This window comes from Vanacampus margaritifer, chromosome 18 (assembly GCF_051991255.1).
Source record: "Vanacampus margaritifer isolate UIUO_Vmar chromosome 18, RoL_Vmar_1.0, whole genome shotgun sequence".
Taxonomy (NCBI): Eukaryota; Metazoa; Chordata; class Actinopteri; order Syngnathiformes; family Syngnathidae; genus Vanacampus; species Vanacampus margaritifer.
The window spans coordinates 8,010,053-8,029,060 of record NC_135449.1 but is presented as its reverse complement, the minus strand read 5'-3'; the positions used below and the strand labels follow the sequence as shown (position 1 = coordinate 8,029,060).

Sequence of the window (19,008 nt, the reverse complement as noted above, 5' to 3'; positions counted from 1 at the left end):
TTGCTCCCATCAGTCAACATCACTCACAGTAATATTTCAAGCCTATAAGATTTATGTAATTTTTTTTTACATGACAAATTCCTGTTTACTTATTTGAACACAAACCTATCAAATAAACCTTATATGATACATATTCATTAGTCTAATAAAGCCTATTTATTTGAAATGCATAATTAGGTTTATGTAGGCCTATTTAGTACTAAAAAAGTATAATTACACTAAATTAATAACAATGAGAGTATTTATTTAAAATACATAAAGTACATTGTTTGAATTGCATAAGAATCACGTATTTTTTTCAGGCCAATTACGTAGTGCGTTATGTATTACATTTAAAAGGGAAACGCGATTGGCCGTTATTAATTGATTGGCCTTTATACTTGGGCTTCTACGTCCGTGTCTCTTTAGACAAATATGACGTCTTAAGGCGACGTGAACGTATCGCGCTACATGACGTTCCCGCTGTAACTCGCCGCCTCACTCCGCTCGGTCTCCTCGAACCTCAACCACATTCATCTCTCTCGCTACGCCCAACTGGTCCCATCAGCCGTTACCGGGGACGCTGGAGATGAACGCAATACAATGGCTCATTGTGAAGGCGATGCTCGCACTTTGCGCATGCGCGACATCTGGTGAGTCAACATTGGGGCGGGCTACACGCAGGCGCAAGAGGGGGGTGGGGGGTGGTTCTAAAAGTTGAGAAGTTGAGAAATCACATTTTAGCAGCGGTTTTTGCTGTGGGTGATGTGGGCGACCGCTCAGGGCGCAGTCAAAGTAAAATAAAATAAAAATAAATAAAAAAGCTAGTTTTACTACCGCACATTTCCGTGTTGACGTAGAGCATGTGTTTACGTCACGTCCGGTTGATTGTGCACGATCGAACGAACAAAAGAAAAAAAATGTATCTGTTTTATAAATTAGTTTTTGTATTTTTTTGTTATTCACTACTCTTCAGTTTAGTAAATAGTGTGTCAAGTCTTTGATAATTAGGTCATCCAGTTGTTGGGTGATAAAATCCGGATGAAGGATATTTTATTTTTCCCCTTTGAGGGATTGCCACCTTATTGTGGTCAAGGGGTTTGTGTACCTCAGTGATGGCGTGACACCAAAACTTGCATTTGTGATGTGCTTTTTTTCTTCCCATAATTGGATTCAGACTCATCTTTTGCAGTGTGTTTATAGTGAACGTGGCTTTTCGCAAAGTGAGTCAACCTGCACTGATGCTACTTTTGACACCTTACTGTCCCGCCATGCTTTTCTAATTTCCACCTTTAGATTCCGGCTGCGACCCCGATGAAGTGCCGTACCGTGGTTTTTGCTATTACTTTTACGATGGACACCAGACAAAAGTGTGGCAGGATGCCGAGGATTTTTGCATCGCCAGGAAAAGTCACCTGACCAGCCTCCACTCGTGGGATGAGCACAAATTCTTGACAGGTACGCGGCAAGACTGAAACGTCTGTTGGACTTGCCCGCAATGCTGCACAACAGCCACAAGGTGGATGTGCTAATTAAAGCTCATGTTCTCCTTTGTGCAGAGCGCTTGGGGAAGATACGGGAATGGTACTGGATTGGATTGACGGGGTCTAAAGGAAAGAATTATACATTTAGTGACGGAAGTGCTCTAGTAAGTGAAACATTTGACATGCTTTGCAATCTTTGAATACAATGGGGGGGATACAGGGTGGGTGAAAAGTTGGGAGCCATCTTCAATGAGGTTTTTGCAGAAAGTCTCTTGTTAATCTTTTCCACAAATGCAAGAGCTTTTTTGTGGTACCGCCCTTCAAGATAGTATAAGAATGTTGTAAATCCACTGTAATCTTCGCACTAATGAGAGGCTGCAGCCATTGTCTGGATCTCATTTGTGCCCGGAATATTCTGTGGAAATAAAAGCTTCGAAGTGACTCCAGCCTGCATTCGGATAACCAACATTCTCACTACCCGAAAGAAAACAAACACGCGGAGAAAAGAACATCTTTCTCCAACACCTTAAAAAAAAGTTTATTTAATTTCACCATAAAAAAAGTTTATTTAATTTCACCATAATCTCATGTGCAAAGTCATTTTCTCAAATGTACATTACTGATGAACAGGACGAAAACCCTTGGCCCCTTTATTTCTGGGGTGGCTTGGACAATTCCCACTGTTTTAGGATGTGGCACACCAGTGGAGCCGTGTGCAGCGCCAACTGCAATGCGGCCAACGACTTCATCTGCAAAAAAGGTCCAGAAGTTCTTATCGCTTACCTTATCTCCTAAATATGCTCTCATATCTGATACGCATCCTCTCTGTTCTTCCAGCCAGGGGCTCGGCACCCGTTCCTCCACAAAAACCAGGTAAAGTTTACACACGACAGCAGACGCACACGCGCGGTATACGACGTTGTCAAACGGCGTATGGGTTGCAGTTTGGACCGACGGCTGCGGCTGGTGGGCCGCCAACCCCGCCAACGACTTCTGTTACTTGTTCAACAACAATTTCTGGATAACTTGGAGTGCAGCGCGAACCGTCTGCGAGAAGAAGGGCGGGTACCTGCTCAGAATCACCGACCTCGAGGAACAGAACTTCCTGAAAGGTAACACGCTTTTTGGAGGCGGAGCTTAAATGGGCTCTGCAGCTCACCTGGGACGGGGGCTCTTTTGCACAAATCCACTACTTCATTTCCGGTCATTCGCGAATGGACAAACTGATTAATCCAGGTGTGCCTGACCTCAATGGCCAGACACACCTGGATTAATCCGTTTGTGCATTCACGAAAGACAGGAAATGAAGGCGTGGTACTTACTGTAGTTGAGGAAGTAGTGGATTTGTGCAGAGAGCCCATTGACTTTGTTTGTAGACTCCCTTCAGGAGAGCTGGAAGGAGACCACGCTGTGGATGGACGGCTTCGCCTACATCCCCGGAGGCGAGTGGTGGTGGAGCGACGGATCTCTGATGCCGTCCATGCGCTGGAGCACAGGTTCTCGTAAAAGGCGTGTCTGAAGGCTACAATGTGGACAAATGGAATACTTAAGTTTGCGATGACTTCCCGTCTTCTTCAGATGGCCTTCATCACCACTACGGCCGATGCTGTCTTTCCTTCCTCGCCGTCACCGGCCAATGGGAGGAGGACGACTGCGAGCTTAAGAAAGGCTTCATCTGCAAGAAAAGTAAGATGTGACGTTGCACTTTGTTCTCGCTGCGTTAGTGACTCACCCGCGTCCATGTTTGGCTTTCCTCTGGCAGGGGCGGGAGCGAAGCATTGACCGCGCGGCTCGTCACCGTAAGTGACCTTGAATGAGATGGAAGAAAAAATAGAAATGTTGTGAATGAAACCGTCTGGCAGATGCGATTACCAGCGAGTGATGATCTGCAGAGCTGGGCTTGTGACCTGCCTGGTACGAGGGCCAAGTGTTCCATCATAATGTTTAAATCTTCTTCACACTTTTCATTGATTATTATGATACTTTGATTCTGGAATTGTAGACTAGAAAAATATAGCTGACTTTTTCTTTCCCTTTGAACAAAAACATATATTATATTATGCATTTTCAACAATTGTTCAATAAATTTGCAAAGACAATTGGCTGCGTGAGGTTTCCTTTGCAACGTAGTGGCGAGAGGGGAAGGTCCATTATGGAGCCAGAACACCAAGTCCAATTCTATTTGGTATTGGGGGGAAAAAATTGTCATTGTGGAAAAAGCTGCATTGACATTGGAAAAGGTTGTATTGAAAAATAAAACAGACATTAAAAAAAAAACACTAAGCATATTTTTTTGTAGTGACATCTTTTAATGCCAATCTGCAGAGATTTTTATACTTGTTTTTTTCGAGCGTCACAGGTTTTCAGTTTCAACTTATTGCAGTGTTGAGTGTTTTAACGTGGGGGGCGGGGCAACGCCTTCCAAGCTTTTCAGGAGAGAGGGGCAAAATTACGAGGAAAAAAACTCAGAAACTTAACCCCTGGGTGTTATTTGTCCATTTTCTGGCTTTTTTCTGTTTTTCATCAAAGAAAAAGCATTTGAAAAAAATACACTAGGTACCTGACATTTTACCAGGATTGTTTAAAAATGTAGAAGTTCAAATTGGCGCCATGCTGTAATTTATAATTATTACCAAACAGGAGGGAGAGATTCACACGAAGTTGTTGTAATAATACCCGATTTTGGCTCATTGATTCCCATTATAAATCAGTTTTTAATATGCTGTAAACCTGATGTGTTATAATGCATTTTCTGTGATTACTGATGCAATCGCTTCTTTGACGAGTCATAAACATGAAAATGGAGGAATTTGTGTGTAAGAGTGTTAACACAAAAATCCACAAGGTGGCGCCAAAGGCTAATAAATGAATACAAAATGCATGCATAAAAAAATTAGATTGTTATGACTTATGGACTTGTTTGAGCCTCTAACTATGTCATATGAAATATATAAATTATTCTATTTTTTATATATATATATATATATATATATATATATATATATATATATATATATATATATATATATATATATATATATATATATATATATATATATATATATATATATACACCATAGTTAGTCTTGATATTAGCATAATACTGCTACTGTTGTCCATAGGGGGCCTATTAGCATAATAATGCTACTGTTGTCCATAGGGGGCATTAAAAAAATAAAAACTATATGTGTAGCTAGGTCTGATGCCACTGAGCATTTTGAGTTGTTGAAAGTGAAAAAAATATTCATAAATGACTTATCTCATTTCAAAGGAAATGCCGGATTTTGGCAAAATTACAAGAGTTTTGTGCTATTCGGAAAACTGCCTTTGCGTGAAAACTGGGCATGCAGAACAAATTATATTGTTATGACTTATGGACTTATTCAAGCCTCTAAATATGTCATATGAAATATTCAAATTTGTCTTTTATTTTATATATATATACACAGTATAGTTCGTCTTGATATTAGAATAATACCGCTATTATTGTCCATATGGGGCATTAAAAAAATAAAATAAAATAAAAACTATATATGTATAGATAGGTCTGATGCCACTGAACATTTTGAGCGGTTGAAAGTGAAAAAAATCTTCATAAATGACTAAGTTATCTCACTTCAAAGGAAATGCCGGATTTTAGCAAAATTACAAGAGTTCTGTGCTATTCAGAAAAATACCATTGTGAAAAACTGAGCATGGATAAAAAAATTCTATTGTTATGACTTATGACCTTGTTTGAGCCTCTAACTATGTCATGTGAAATAATCAAATTAGTCTTTTATTTTATATATATACACAGCATAGTTAGTCTTGCTATTAGCATAATACTGCTATTATTGTCCATAGGGGGCATTAAAAAAATAAAATACAATAAAAACTATATATGTATAGATAGGTCTGATGCCACTGAACATTTTGAGCGGTTGAAAGTGAAAAAATATTCATAAATGACTAAGTTATCTCACTTCAAAGGAAATGCCAGATTTTGGCAAAATTACAAGAGTTTTGTGCTATTCAGAAAAATGCCATTGTGAAAACTGGGCATGCATAAAAAATATATATTGTTATGACTTATGGACTTATTCAAGCCTCTAAATATGTCATATTAAATATTCAAATTAGACCTTTATTTTTTCCTTTATACAGCATAGTTAATTTTGCTGTTAGCATAATACTGCTATTATTGTCCATAGAGGGCATTAAAAAAAACATTTTTTTTTAAACTATATATGAATAGATAGGTCTGATGCCAGTGAACATTTTGAGCGGTTGAAAGTGAAAAAAATATTCATAAACAAGTTATCACACTTCAAAGGAGATACCAGATTTTGGCAAAAATTACAAGAATTTAATCAAACTATAATAACGCCCAGGGTTAAGAGAACACACATTGCGTAGCTATAGTCTAATCATGTGAGGATTTGTTGGCAGTTAGTGGGACACCGTTTATAAAATGAAAAAGATGGAGACGGATTCATTCTTAAATTAAAACTTTACTCATCATTCACCACAGCCAGAGCGACAACACTTCCTGATCCCCTATCAGCTGATTAACTCTCAGATGCTAGCATACCCTAAGTAAATGCAAGTGAATGACGGAGAGCAGCAGATTCGACACATCAATTTAGATACTTTTACAAAAATAAAATAAAAAAATGTATGCGTATGTAAATAATTCTGGAAACAATGTACAAGTAAATATACATTTTAACAAATTAACTTAAATTGAACGTCCGGGTGTGGACCTTGGCAAAGCGTGGCGTCTTTGTCGCCGACCAGTGGCCGTACCCAACGGTTCAAAGAGCGAATGCTTAACATAAAATGGTTAATCTATGCTAAAGCAATTACTATCTCCTTATTTGGAAACCCGACCGAAAAGTATGTGCACAAACAGTCGAGTAGTACGCTACGTGTATTTCTCGTGTTTTATTTTTTTCTCTCGCAAATCTGCCACTATATAAAGTGGCGTTATTTCTCGGAATATTGTCCCCGCCCTCTAAAAATAAATAAATAAAATAATTATACGTGGCCCTAATACGCCGTTGTACACATAAGCATTCCATACAGTTCAGTAGCTCGCTGTATAATTTCATGCAGGGAGATAACGGCATACTGTCACTTACATTGTGTCACGTGAAGTTATGTTGAATATTTATAAATGAAGAAAGCCATCTCGTTTTAAACTCGAGTAAATTGTGTTTTACTATTCACGGCCTGTTTTTCTTAAGCCATTGCACGTGACGTCACATTATAGTCCGTCGATGAAATCGGAGTAATTTCTCCACACGATTTCGCAACAAACACATGATTTGAACAAAATGTTTGAAAAATGATTACCCTCGTCTGGTGGTTCTTGGTTCCTCTCATACCATACCACGCCACCGCATGACAGCTAAAACAAGGAAAGGCACACACATGCGACAGATTATAAAACCAGCAATTAGCTAATTAAAGCAAAAGGAAGTGAATTGTGACGTGTGTGCGCGCGCAAACCTCAAAACGCTGGAGTGTCCCTCAAGTGTGCAAATCCTGCAACAAATGTCCGTGTGCGAAACGGCAACGACACGTCAAACATTTGCTTTCATGCTCACCTGACGGTCATCAATCTTGACGCACAGCACCTGCCTGATTAAACTCTGCAGGCGCCCTCTCCTGGTCAGTATGAGAAATGCTGTCGGTGACAAGTTCCGGTCGTTCCGGAATCCAAACAAACAAGAAAAATCAATGTGTATTTAAATTCTGGTGTTGTCTATTTTATAATTACAATCAAATAATGAGTTGGCTTTTTTTCTTCTATTTTTCATATCGTTTTTTTCCATGACCAAAAGAGACACGACCGCTCAGCGTTGCAAAGGGTTGCTTCACCTTTTGATTTGTGGCCTCTTCTTGCCTGGGAAGGGGGTCGGATGTGGGCTTCCGGGTCGGCTACGTCCAAGTCTTTCCATCCAATATTAGCATTTAGCAGCGCTAAGTCTGCCTTGAATATTGAATATATTCTGAATAGAGTAGAGCGCAGTGCGTGTCTGTGTGGACCGTGAACATTTTAATGACACTATTGCTTCTGACCACTAGATGGCGGTATTGCCTTTTTATTAATTTTTTTTTCAACGTTTCTAAACAGTGCAGACGACTCTAATTGCACTTTTTGCGTCTTTTGTGGCTCCTTATGTAGTCCAAGACTCCAATATCTTGTCACCGGTGCTTCTGATTGTGGACATAATCGACAATAAAGCTTCCATCAGAAGGTCACCACTATACCTTCTACGTTGATCTACATTTCAGGTTTCTGAACACAAACATTAAAGATTTCTCTTCTTTGAACATAATCAGAATTAAACCATCCACCACTCCAGATTTTGTATCTGATCAAATTTAAACTACCAGCACTTCGCTTCTGGACATAAACAACATTAAAGTATATCAGTAGATCCCCACCTACCTTCTACCTGTATCCAAAATCAACACAAAAGTTTCTGAACGTTAAATATAAGCTTTCATTTCTCTGAACATAATCATCATTAAAGCATCCACCACTCATGATTCTGTCAGCCGTAATCTAAATCAACACTTAAGTGCTCTTTAAATGAAGTTGAGTTGTTTCACCTGGTGCAACTCTGTGAAAGCAAGAACCCTGATGATTTTTCAAGCTATTTCGACTCGACAAGCCGCAGTTTAAGTTCGGGAGTTTTTTTCCTCGTAATTTTGCCCCTCTCTCCTGAAAAGCTTGGAAGGCGTTGCCCCGCCCCCCACGTTAAAACACTCAACACTGCCAATAAATTGAAACTGAAAACCTGTGACGCTCGAAAAAAACAAGTATAAAAATCTCTGCAGATTGGCTTTAAAAGATGTCACTACAAAAAAAATATGCTTAGTGTTTTTTTTTTAATGTCTGTTTTATTTTTCAATACAACCTTTTCCAATGTCAATGCAGCTTTTTCCACAATGACAATTTTTTCCCCCCAATACCAAATCGAATTGGACTTGGTGTTCTGGCTCCATAATGGACCTTCCCCTCTCGCCACTACGTTGCAAAGGAAACCTCACACAGCCAATTGTCTTTGCAAATTTATTGAACAATTGTTGAAAATGCATAATATAATATATGTTTTTGTTCAAAGGGAAAGAAAAAGTCAGCTACATTTTTCTAGTCTACAATTCCAGAATCAAAGTATCATAATAATCAATGAAAAGTGTTATGAAGAAGATTTAAACATTATGATGGAACACTTGGCCCTCGTACCAGGCAGGTCACAAGCCCAGCTCTGCAGATCATCACTCGCTGGTAATCGCATCTGCCAGACAGTTTCATTCACAACATTTCTATTTTTTCTTCCATCTCATTCAAGGTCACTTACGGTGACGAGCCGCGCGGTCAATGCTTCGCTCCCGCCCCTGCCAGAGGAAAGCCAAACATGGACGCGGGTGAGTCACTAACGCAGCGAGAACAAAGTGCAACGTCACGTCTTACTTTTCTTGCAGATGAAGCCTTTCTTAAGCTCGCAGTCGTCCTCCTCCCATTGGCCGGTGACGGCGAGGAAGGAAAGACAGCGTCGGCCGTAGTGGTGATGAAGGCCATCTGAAGAAGACGGGAAGTCATCGCAAACTTAAGTATTCCATTTGTCCACATTGTAGCCTTCAGACACGCCTTTTACGAGAACCTGTGCTCCAGCGCATGGACGGCATCAGAGATCCGTCGCTCCACCACCACTCGCCTCCGGGGATGTAGGCGAAGCCGTCCATCCACAGCGTGGTCTCCTTCCAGCTCTCCTGAAGGGAGTCTACAAACAAAGTCAATGGGCTCTCTGCACAAATCCACTACTTCCTCAACTACAGTTTCATTTCCTGTCTTTCGTGAATGCACAAACGGATTAATCCAGGTGTGTCTGGCCATTGAGGTCAGGCACACCTGGATTAATCAGTTTGTCCATTCACGAAAGACAGGAAATGAAGTAGTGGATTTGTGCAAAAGAGCCCCGTCACAGGTGAGCTGCAGAGCCCATTTAAGCTCCGCCTCCAAAAAGCGTGTTACCTTTCAGGAAGTTCTGTTCCTTGAGGTCGGTGATTCTGAGCAGGTACCCGCCCTTCTTCTCGCAGACGGTTCGCGCTGCACTCCAAGTTATCCAGAAATTGTTGTTGAACAAGTAACAGAAGTCGTTGGCGGGGTTGGCGGCCCACCAGCCGCAGCCGTCGGTCCAAACTGCAACCCATACGCCGTTTGACAACGTCGTATACCGCGCGTGTGCGTCTGCTGTCGTGTGTAAACTTTACCTGTTTTTTGTGGAGGAACGGGTGCCGAGCCCCTGGCTGGAAGAACAGAGAGGATGCGTATCAGATATGAGAGCATATTTAGGAGATAAGGTAAGCGATAAGAACTTCTGGACCTTTTTTGCAGATGAAGTCGTTGGCCGCATTGCAGTTGGCGCTGCACACGGCTCCACTGGTGTGCCACATCCTAAAACAGTGGGAATTGTCCAAGCCACCCCAGAAATAAAGGGGCCAAGGGTTTTCGTCCTGTTCATCAGTAATGTACATTTGAGAAAATGACTTTGTACATGAGATTATGGTGAAATTAAATAAACTTTTTTTATGGTGAAATTAAATAAACTTTTTTTTAAGGTGTTGGAGAAAAATGTTCTTTTCTCCGCGTGTTTGTTTTCTTTCGGGTAGTGAGAATGTTGGTTATCCGAATGCAGGCTGGAGTCACTTCGAAGCTTTTATTTCCACAGAATATTCCGGGCACAAATGAGATCCAGACAATGGCTGCAGCCTCTCATTAGTGCGAAGATTACAGTGGATTTACAACATTCTTATACTATCTTGAAGGGCGGTACCACAAAAAAGCTCTTGCATTTGTGGAAAAGATTAACAAGAGACTTTCTGCAAAAACCTCATTGAAGATGGCTCCCAACTTTTCACCCACCCTGTATCCCCCCCATTGTATTCAAAGATTGCAAGTCATGTCAAATGTTTCACTTACTAGAGCAGTTCCGTCACTAAATGTATAATTCTTTCCTTTAGACCCCGTCAATCCAATCCAGTACCATTCCCGTATCTTCCCCAAGCGCTCTGCACGCAAGGAGAACATGATCTTTAATTAGCACATCCACCTTGTGGCTGTTGTGCAGCATTGCGGGCAAGTCCAACAGACGTTTCAGTCTTGCCGCGTACCTGTCAAGAATTTGTGCTCATCCCACGAGTGGAGGCTGGTCAGGTGACTTTTCCTGGCGATGCAAAAATCCTCGGCATCCTGCCACACTTTTGTCTGGTGTCCATCGTAAAAGTAATAGCAAAAACCACGGTACGGCACTTCATCGGGGTCGCAGCCGGAATCTAAAGGTGGAAATTAGAAAAGCATGGCGGGACAGTAAGGTGTCAAAAGTGTCATCAGTGCAGGTTGACTCACTTTGCGATAAGCCACGTTCACTATAAACACACCGCAAAAGATGAGTCTGAATCCAATTATGGGAAGAAAAAAAAGCACATCACAAATGCAAGTTTTGGTGTCACGCCATCACTGAGGCACACAAACCCCTTGACCACAATAAGGTGGCAATCCCTCAAAGGGGAAAAATAAAATATCCTTCATCCGGATTTTATCACCCAACAACTGGATGACCTAATTCTCAAAGACTTGACACACTATTTACTAAACTGAAGAGTAGTGAATAACAAAAAAATACTAAAACTAATTTATAAAACAGATAATTTTTTAAAAATTGTATTTTATTTTTTTAACATTTCAAAACTCTCCTTTCCGCTTTCATTTCTCTTACTCCTCCCCACAACAGTCAACTATTTCCCTTCGCAAAAACTCGCCGACATCAAAGCCTGCTAACGCCGATCGTGCACAATCAACCGGACGTGACGTAAACACATGCTCCACGTCAACACGGAAATGTGCGGTAGTAAAACTAGCTTTTTTATTTATTTTTATTTTATTTTATTTTATTGACTGCACCCTGAGCGGTCGCCCACATCACCCATAGCAAAAACCCGCTGCTAAAATGTGATTTCTCAACTTCTCAACTTTTAGAACCACCCCCCACCCCCCTCTTGCGCCTGCGTGTAGCCGGCCCCAATGTTGACTCACCAGATGTCGCGCATGCGCAAAGTGCGAGCAGCGCCTTAACAATGAGCCATTGTATTGCGTTCATCTTCAGCGTCCCCGGTAACGGCTGATGGGACCAGTTGGGCGTAGCGAGAGAGATGATTGTGGTTGAGGTTCGAGGAGACCGAGCGGAGTGAGGCGGCGAGTTACAGCGGGAACGTCATGTAGCGCGATACGTTCACGTCGCCTTAAGACGTCATATTTGTCTAAAGAGACACGGACGTAGAAGCCCAAGTATAAAGGCCAATCAATTAATAACGGCCAATCGCGTTTCCCTTTTAAATGTAATACATAACGCACTACGTAATTGGCCTGAAAAAAATACGTGATTCTTATGCAATTCAAACAATGTACTTTATGTATTTTAAATAAATACTCTCATTGTTATTAATTTAGTGTAATTATACTTTTTTAGTACTAAATAGGCCTACATAAACCTGAGGATTATGCATTTCAAATAAATAGGCTTTATTAGACTAATTAATATGTATCATATAAGGTTTATTTGATAGGTTTGTGTTCAAATTAGTAAATAGGATTTTGTCATGTAAAAAAAATACATAAATCTTATAGGCTTGAAATATTACTGTGAGTGATGTTGACTGATGGGAGCAATGATCGTGGACAGAATCAGACGCCAGAAGTCTAACTGTTGAAGGAAGCTTTAATGTTGATTATGTCTACAACTCTACCTAAACAGCACCAGTGATCTCCGGTGACAAGATGGTGGACGACATAATGAGCCACTTGGAAGCTTTATTGTCGATTATGTCCACAATCAGAAGCACCGGTGACAAGATATTGGAGTGAATGATGAGTAAAGTTTTAATTTAAGAATGAATCCGTCTCCATCTTTTTCATTTTATAAACGGTGTCCCACTAACCGCCAACAAATCCTCACATGATTAGACTATAGCTACGCAATGTGTATTCTCTTAACCCTGGGCGTTATTATAGTTTGATTAAATTCTTGTAATTTTTGCCAAAATCTGGCATTTCCTTTGAAGTGTGATAACTTAGTCATTTATGAATATTTTTTTCACTTTCAGCCGCTCAAAATGTTCACTGGCATCAGACCTATCTATTCATATATAGTTTTAAAAAAAAATCTTTTTTTAATGCCCTCTATGGACAATAATAGCAGTATTATGCTAACAGCAAAATTAACTATGCTGTATAAAGGAAAAAATAAAGGTCTAATTTGAATATTTCATATGACATATTTAGAGGCTTGAATAAGTCCATAAGTCATAACAATATAATTTTTTTATGCATGCCCAGTTTTTCACAATGGCATTTTTCTGAATAGCACAAAACTATTGTAATTTTTTCAAAATCTGGCATTTCCTTTGAAGTGAGATAACTTAGTCATTTATGAATATTTTTTCACTTTCAACCGCTCAAAATGTTCAGTGGCATCAGACCTATCTATACATATATAGTTTTTATGGTCATTTCATCACCAAAACCAATCGCTTTCATCCTACAGTGGCTATTAATGACGTTAGAAATCTTTTAAGATACATTCATTCGAATAAGTTTGGCCTGCTGGTGGCGCTAGAGGACAGGTCAAATCGCTGATAAGTTTCATTATCAAGGGAGTATTTATGTATTAAACAAATGAACAAAATGGCTGACACAAAACCTGGATCAACAATTTTATTTTCTGTAGGCAAATATCCCTGGGGTCAAGTTAGGGTAAAATGTGTTAGTAATATTTGAGGATAATAGGAGGGTTAAAAAGGACAGCATTTTTTTAGGCCTACTTGATAAAAAAAAAAGAAAAAAAGAGTTGATTATCAATAATTGAATCAATTAATAAATAAATAAAATACAATATTTTATGTATTTATTTTTATTAATGGGAATATTTGTCCGTTAGATTAAAATTTTGTAAAATGAGGAATTATTTTACACTTATAATTTTTAAGTTAAATTTATATAATTAATACAATTTTAAAGTAACACTGGTCAACAATTAGATCACAAGTAGATTATAACAGTACTCTCTTGAAAATTTGACTGCATAAAAAAAAATATTGTACAGTATTAATCACACATGCATTTAATGTAATTTAATCATTTAGCATTTCATTAATTTATTCTTGTATTATAGCTAGCAATTTGTCACCTGCGGGTCGTTGTTGTCGCAACTTGCTGCAGGTTGCGTTGGTTCTCATTTCTTCCTGGCCGTCGGCGCCTCTTCGAAAATCTGGGAAACGTTTTTAAGTGTCCGCCATTGCTCCTTTAAATAAAATCCTTGGCTTCAAAGTTCAGACTACTTCATGTTGCTACTTTAAGCTGACGGTCTGCCTTCCAATGTTTTTCCACTAGGGGGCAGTATAAACTAAAAAGACAAGCGTGAAGCTTTCAGCACGATCCTTTATGGATAATAATAACCGGCGTCAACTCGGCCACAATATGACACTAGCAATAATAATAATGATGATAATAATAATAATAATTTGACTTCCAATCCATTTTTAATGCCACTTATGTTAAGGACTGCCTTTTTTTTTCCTTTTATAATTTCATATGATGGTGATGATTATTTATATTATTATTAGTTGTATTTTATTTTTAGATATACTTGTATTTTTTTTTTTTAATTATTTTACATTTCATTATATATTGTTGGAAGTACACTAATTACTGTGTTTGGCCTACAGTTATAAATTCTGCTAGACTTAAACAGGAGCAGTGCTGTTCATCTCGAAGAAATCCATTAATGGACAAACCGTCAACCAGTTGCCCAAAAAAATTCCCATGTGTAAGCTAATCAGCTAACAATTTGGCATCAGGTCTGTCTGCATTGAGCCATGTGACAAAGTGCAATAACATTTGGTTGGCTAAGAACCAGAACCACAAGTGTTTAAATTGATAAGATCTGTGAGTAAAAACGAACAACATCAATGTGTCAGATCTTCAAGTGTCATCTTTGGATTGATTTAATTCATTTTGTCCCCTTTTTTCCCCAAACTTTTTTGTAGTTTGTATATTTTTATTTTTATATTTTCAAGATGTTGAAAATATGCAGTGAAAACCTGAAGAATTATAATGAATGATACTTTATCTACCACTCAGATTGGACGTTTCCTATGCTGTAAATCATTGACAAAGTGTTTATAGTAAACATGCTCAGCAAACATTCTTAGCGTGCTGATTTTTCGGGAGTAACGGAAAGTTTTATCTTTAAACTTTAACCAAATCAACCACTGATCGACTCAGTTTGAGGCTAAAGATCAAACTAAATTGTGAAAAGCACTTTTTCCAAGTCACAGTTCTTTTTGTTGCCCTCTTTTGATGGTTTTCTAATCTAATCTTATCGGCCACCTCTCATAAATCAGCGTTGTCAAAGTTAACCTTTCACCCGAGCACACGTCAGACCGCACCAATGAGCTTTAGTTTCCTTTAAAATGTTCCTTTCAAACGCAGCAGTTCTCCTCAATGCTTGAAATCTCTTTACAGTTTATACATTAGTCACATTCTATGACCTCAGACATGATGTCAGTTGTGTCAGAGCCGCAAAGACGCAACCGGAACGTGGTAACCATCAATCATCATTTCGCGCTCACAAAAAAGCTCTTGCATTTGTGGAAAATATTAACAAGAGACCCGACGACGACATTGCAAGCAGTTGAAGTCTTGAAAACGGAACGTCTCGCATCTAATATGCAATTTGAAGATGAATTCATCAGGGGACGTGACACAGCACTATCGAGACACGATATGCTATCGTTGGGTCGACCTCCCTCACTGATTAGCTGCATTCAGATGGGACGGTCTTCCTTCCTCCTTTGGTAACAAACACGTGCAACAATCAGATAGCAGCCCTTTTCGAAACGCACATCTATCTTGTCATCTATCCTTGGATCTATCTGCATCGTGTAGATAGATAGATTTAGATAAGTAAACAGAAATGTCTAAATGGGTTACTCAATGTACACTTTTGCCCCAAAAAAACAAATCAGTCTAACAAATGATGAATTCAATTCGATCAAAATGGTATCTTTATCCATGCTTCATCTTTATCATACATAAAGCCACATTTACTTGTCTCATTCAGAAGTATCCAAATGCAGCGTCAATACATGGAAAGACTAACCTTTTTAGGTCAAAATAACTTCCCATGTTCTTTTTGGTCCCATTTTAAATCAACCTATATTGCTACTAGCCTCATCTTAGCTAGCGCTAAGCTACATTATAGACATTATTCATTATTCAGACATTATAACTACCGGTACTACAAGTTATCTTCGGCCACTACAAATACGAGAGGTGCTTAAAATGTTAGCCATTAGCTTCCAGGCATTTATGTGCACAGCTAGCTACTGCTTGAGTAACGTTAGCATAAGAGTCCAATGGTATTACTTTGCATTTTGTAGCCATACTATCCTATTGTCACTAAGCGTGACTCACTTTTACAGGAGTTAATAATAACAATAATACATTATAGGAAGAAAAAAACCTGAGAATAAAACAATTAAATGGAAAGCAGTAAGTCGTATTTCAACACGTCCCATTGACATTTGTGTCAAGCAGGAGGTCCAGAGTTTTGTTCCCGCTCATTGTGTTGTAACACACGTAGAGTAACATGTTTACCTTCTTTATTACCCTATAAAACACCTCATAAAGTGCATTACAACATAGATAAATGGATCAACAAGATGTTGAATGGCCACAACAAATTGTAAACATCAATTCATGTAGGGTATGTAGTCATAGGTTAGCTTAGCGCTAGCTAGCAGCTAGTATGACACGAGTGGATGGATTTCAAATTCGCCAGTGTTCAGCGAGAGCTGGAGAATAAAATAAGATATTTTAAACTAAAAAGGAACCTTTACATTGGTTGATGCGGCTGTGTTAACTGTTAAAGCATCCGTGTACACTCTAATATGTTCTTGGGAAAGCACTTTGAAAACATAGGCTATTGTGTAGACTAGACTAAGTGCAATTTGAAAGCTGAATGCTAATAGCTGAATGCGTATGAAGTAAATTGAAAGGTAAATTATGTGAAAATTACAAAGTATTAATTGTAGTTGAAAGATAAATGAATGAAAAGAACACCTGAACCCGGAAGGCGTGAATTTCTGAAGCAAGACGGTGTAAATCGGAAGTATTATGTGAGAGTTGTTTCTCGGCAAAAAAGTGCGGCGAATAAAAATCACAATAACATATGTGGCAATTCTTCCAGCATTCCCACAATAAAGTATTTCGTTTTTATTTTATTTACTATTATAATCAAATTGAATTTTTGTTTATATGTGTTTTCTGGCAAAAGTACAATTAGTAGCCAATTCGAGTTGAAAAAGGCACTAAAACGGAAGTGACTCTTCAAAATAAAAGCCCCAAACCAAAAGTGACTAGTTACACTGCAAATTTCAAAACAAAATACAATCAATGTTCCGGTAAGAAAATATAATTATGGTTGATTTCCAGTTTGTGTTCGTTTCATCATCCAAGCAGACGCTAAAGTTTGTTGTCACAAAGGAGCTGGTTTGGTGAATTAGCTAATTGATGGCTAACGTAACGATCTGCCAGTCAGCTAGCGTTAGCGGACGCCTTTTCAGATGGGCACGTATTTATGAGAATTGAGGATATGAATTTGACAAAAAAATGAAAGTCATGAACAAAATAAGAACGAGAGTGAAAATGGTGTTCTTTTTTTTTTTTTTTTTGCTCCCTTGCTAACCAGGTCCTACTTCCAAGCTACGGCTCATATGCAATCAGGCTGACACGAGGGCCACTAAAATGACTTGTGACTGACACGTGATGACATGCGACCTCACTCCAAAACGCACGCGCACACACATTACACAGCAGTAGGCTAACCACAACCAGTGGTGTGCAACACACACCCAAGATTGGCTCCGCTAGGCTATCATAGTCTCTTCACACCTGACAGAATTCCATTACATGGGGGAGCCACATTCAATTATTTGGGGATTGGAAGACTGCTGGAAAAGAAAAAGCGCACACTCACACAGAATATAAGACAGCAGTAAAGACTTTTTGCCAGTGTAGATCAAACTTTTGTAGGACACGTAGACCGGCTAGATTATTTGCACATGATCCCAAACAATGAAGAAGTGAATAATAATCTTACTATCCTATCAGCTAAACATCAGTTTGTTATCAAGCGCGTCGGGTCAAGTGTTGCATGTCGCATATCTTTTCGAAATACGCCATATAAATCATCCAACAGGATGAATGGTCTTCTCTTTGTGTTTTCAGTTCAAAGATAAGCCAATGTGGCCATGAACGTCTGACGGAATATGATAAAGATCACAGCCCAAAGTGATTAAAAGCTTCCATAGGTTGTTATAATCCGTTTATTGTAGTCTTGCTGTATTTTTAGGGTTCAATCGGTTTGGCTCAAATACAATCATCAGATTGTACACGTGCGCTGTCAACAGTGATATAAATCAACAGGGCAATATTATTAGACCATGACCTGGCAGGTGCGAGAGCATATTAAACATTGCACGTGGACAATTCATAATCCATAAAGATGAATGGAAACTTGTGAGGATCATTATTGAATCATTTGTCATGAGAATGTTTTTTAACCAAATAAAGCCAAACCATGCGCCCACATAGCTTTGCCCGAGTGAAATCCGTTTAGCTTAACGCTAACAAAGCACACAAAACAGTAAAGATGGGCTAACAAATAACGTTAAATATATAATTATTCCTTCTGAGCTTTTTCTCTCTTTTTTCCCACATTTGTGCAACCACATTATCTCACTTGTTTTTTTGTGTGCTTCCCCTCTAAAAAAGATTTCGGAGGCTGTGGACAGATCCAAATCGCAATCAACATTAGCACAAAACTATGGTCTGAAATATGTGCCGCTGAAAAGTTCATTTGAGTCGTTCAAGTTTTGAGTTTGCATTGCTAAACTTCAACAATTGCATTGGAAAATCTGAATTTAAATGACATAAATTGAATTTGCTAAAAGTGAATCTGAATTGTACAATTTGAATGTATTAATTGGGAATTGAGGTCCAATAGACTTATTTTAAAATGATGAGCTGTATTGCATTTATTTTTCTGAAACTGCATTTGATCTTCCCTGAAAATGCAACTTTATATATTTTCACTTTGAGTTCATTCCAAACAAACTCAGTTCTCGAAATTCAAAAATTCAAATTCAAATTAGCCGTCCAATCAGCACCGGGGCTGACATGGGCTCTCCAGAAAAATGGAATCTTCTAAGCAACACTTTTTTTTTTTAAACCTTTGTGTAAGAGGAAAGGACAGTGTATTGTTTGCAACATATAAAAACTTTTTTTTTTTTTAAAAAGCCTACTAGAACAGCCAAACTTTATTTTTTGATTAATCAGAGGCATTTAAAAAAACAACAACCTTGGTTTGAAATTTTTGTCTTATCACTAATAGCAGGGATTTGAACAGGGGTGTGTAGACTTTTTTTTTTT

The 19,008-nt window shown here is 38.7% G+C and overlaps 2 protein-coding genes and 1 long non-coding RNA gene across 6 annotated transcripts; 1 reads left to right on the top strand and 2 right to left on the bottom strand.

Moving 5' to 3' along the window:
• Window positions 1–443: 443 nt before the first annotated feature.
• LOC144038922 (lymphocyte antigen 75-like) lies at window positions 444–3,562 on the top strand. Its single transcript, XM_077551790.1, has 10 exons — window positions 444–632; window positions 1,276–1,437; window positions 1,539–1,627; window positions 2,094–2,223; window positions 2,301–2,336; window positions 2,408–2,575; window positions 2,840–2,959; window positions 3,042–3,149; window positions 3,226–3,262; window positions 3,326–3,562. Exons 1-9 carry the CDS (start codon window positions 569–571, stop codon window positions 3,243–3,245), a joined length of 897 nt encoding a protein of 298 aa, XP_077407916.1. The 5' UTR covers window positions 444–568; the 3' UTR covers window positions 3,246–3,262; window positions 3,326–3,562.
• On the bottom strand, window positions 1,986–7,115 carry LOC144038924 (uncharacterized). Of its 2 annotated transcripts, XR_013289312.1 has the most exons (6): window positions 6,957–7,115; window positions 6,801–6,855; window positions 3,196–3,271; window positions 3,056–3,138; window positions 2,786–2,985; window positions 1,986–2,212 (listed from the first exon to the last, which is right to left on the bottom strand). It is a non-coding gene; the product is annotated as an uncharacterized LOC144038924 (long non-coding RNA). The 2 variants fall into 2 exon arrangements; XR_013289311.1 differs by having other exon boundaries at window positions 2,786–3,138.
• A 1,400-nt stretch (window positions 7,116–8,515) lies between these two features.
• Window positions 8,516–13,866, bottom strand: LOC144038925 (C-type mannose receptor 2-like). 3 transcript variants are annotated; one of them, XM_077551795.1, is made up of 10 exons: window positions 13,703–13,866; window positions 10,632–10,793; window positions 10,441–10,529; window positions 9,845–9,974; window positions 9,732–9,767; window positions 9,493–9,660; window positions 9,122–9,241; window positions 8,932–9,039; window positions 8,819–8,855; window positions 8,516–8,755 (listed from the first exon to the last, which is right to left on the bottom strand). In XM_077551795.1, the coding sequence occupies exons 1-9, from the start codon at window positions 13,749–13,751 to the stop codon at window positions 8,836–8,838; spliced, it is 882 nt and encodes a 293-aa protein (XP_077407921.1). In that variant the 5' UTR covers window positions 13,752–13,866; the 3' UTR covers window positions 8,516–8,755; window positions 8,819–8,835. The 3 variants fall into 3 exon arrangements, with proteins under 3 accessions (XP_077407921.1, XP_077407917.1, XP_077407918.1); XM_077551791.1 differs by lacking the exon at window positions 13,703–13,866 and adding an exon at window positions 11,554–11,749; XM_077551792.1 differs by lacking the exon at window positions 13,703–13,866 and adding an exon at window positions 11,554–11,750 and having other exon boundaries at window positions 8,516–8,855.
• Window positions 13,867–19,008: the final 5,142 nt, after the last annotated feature.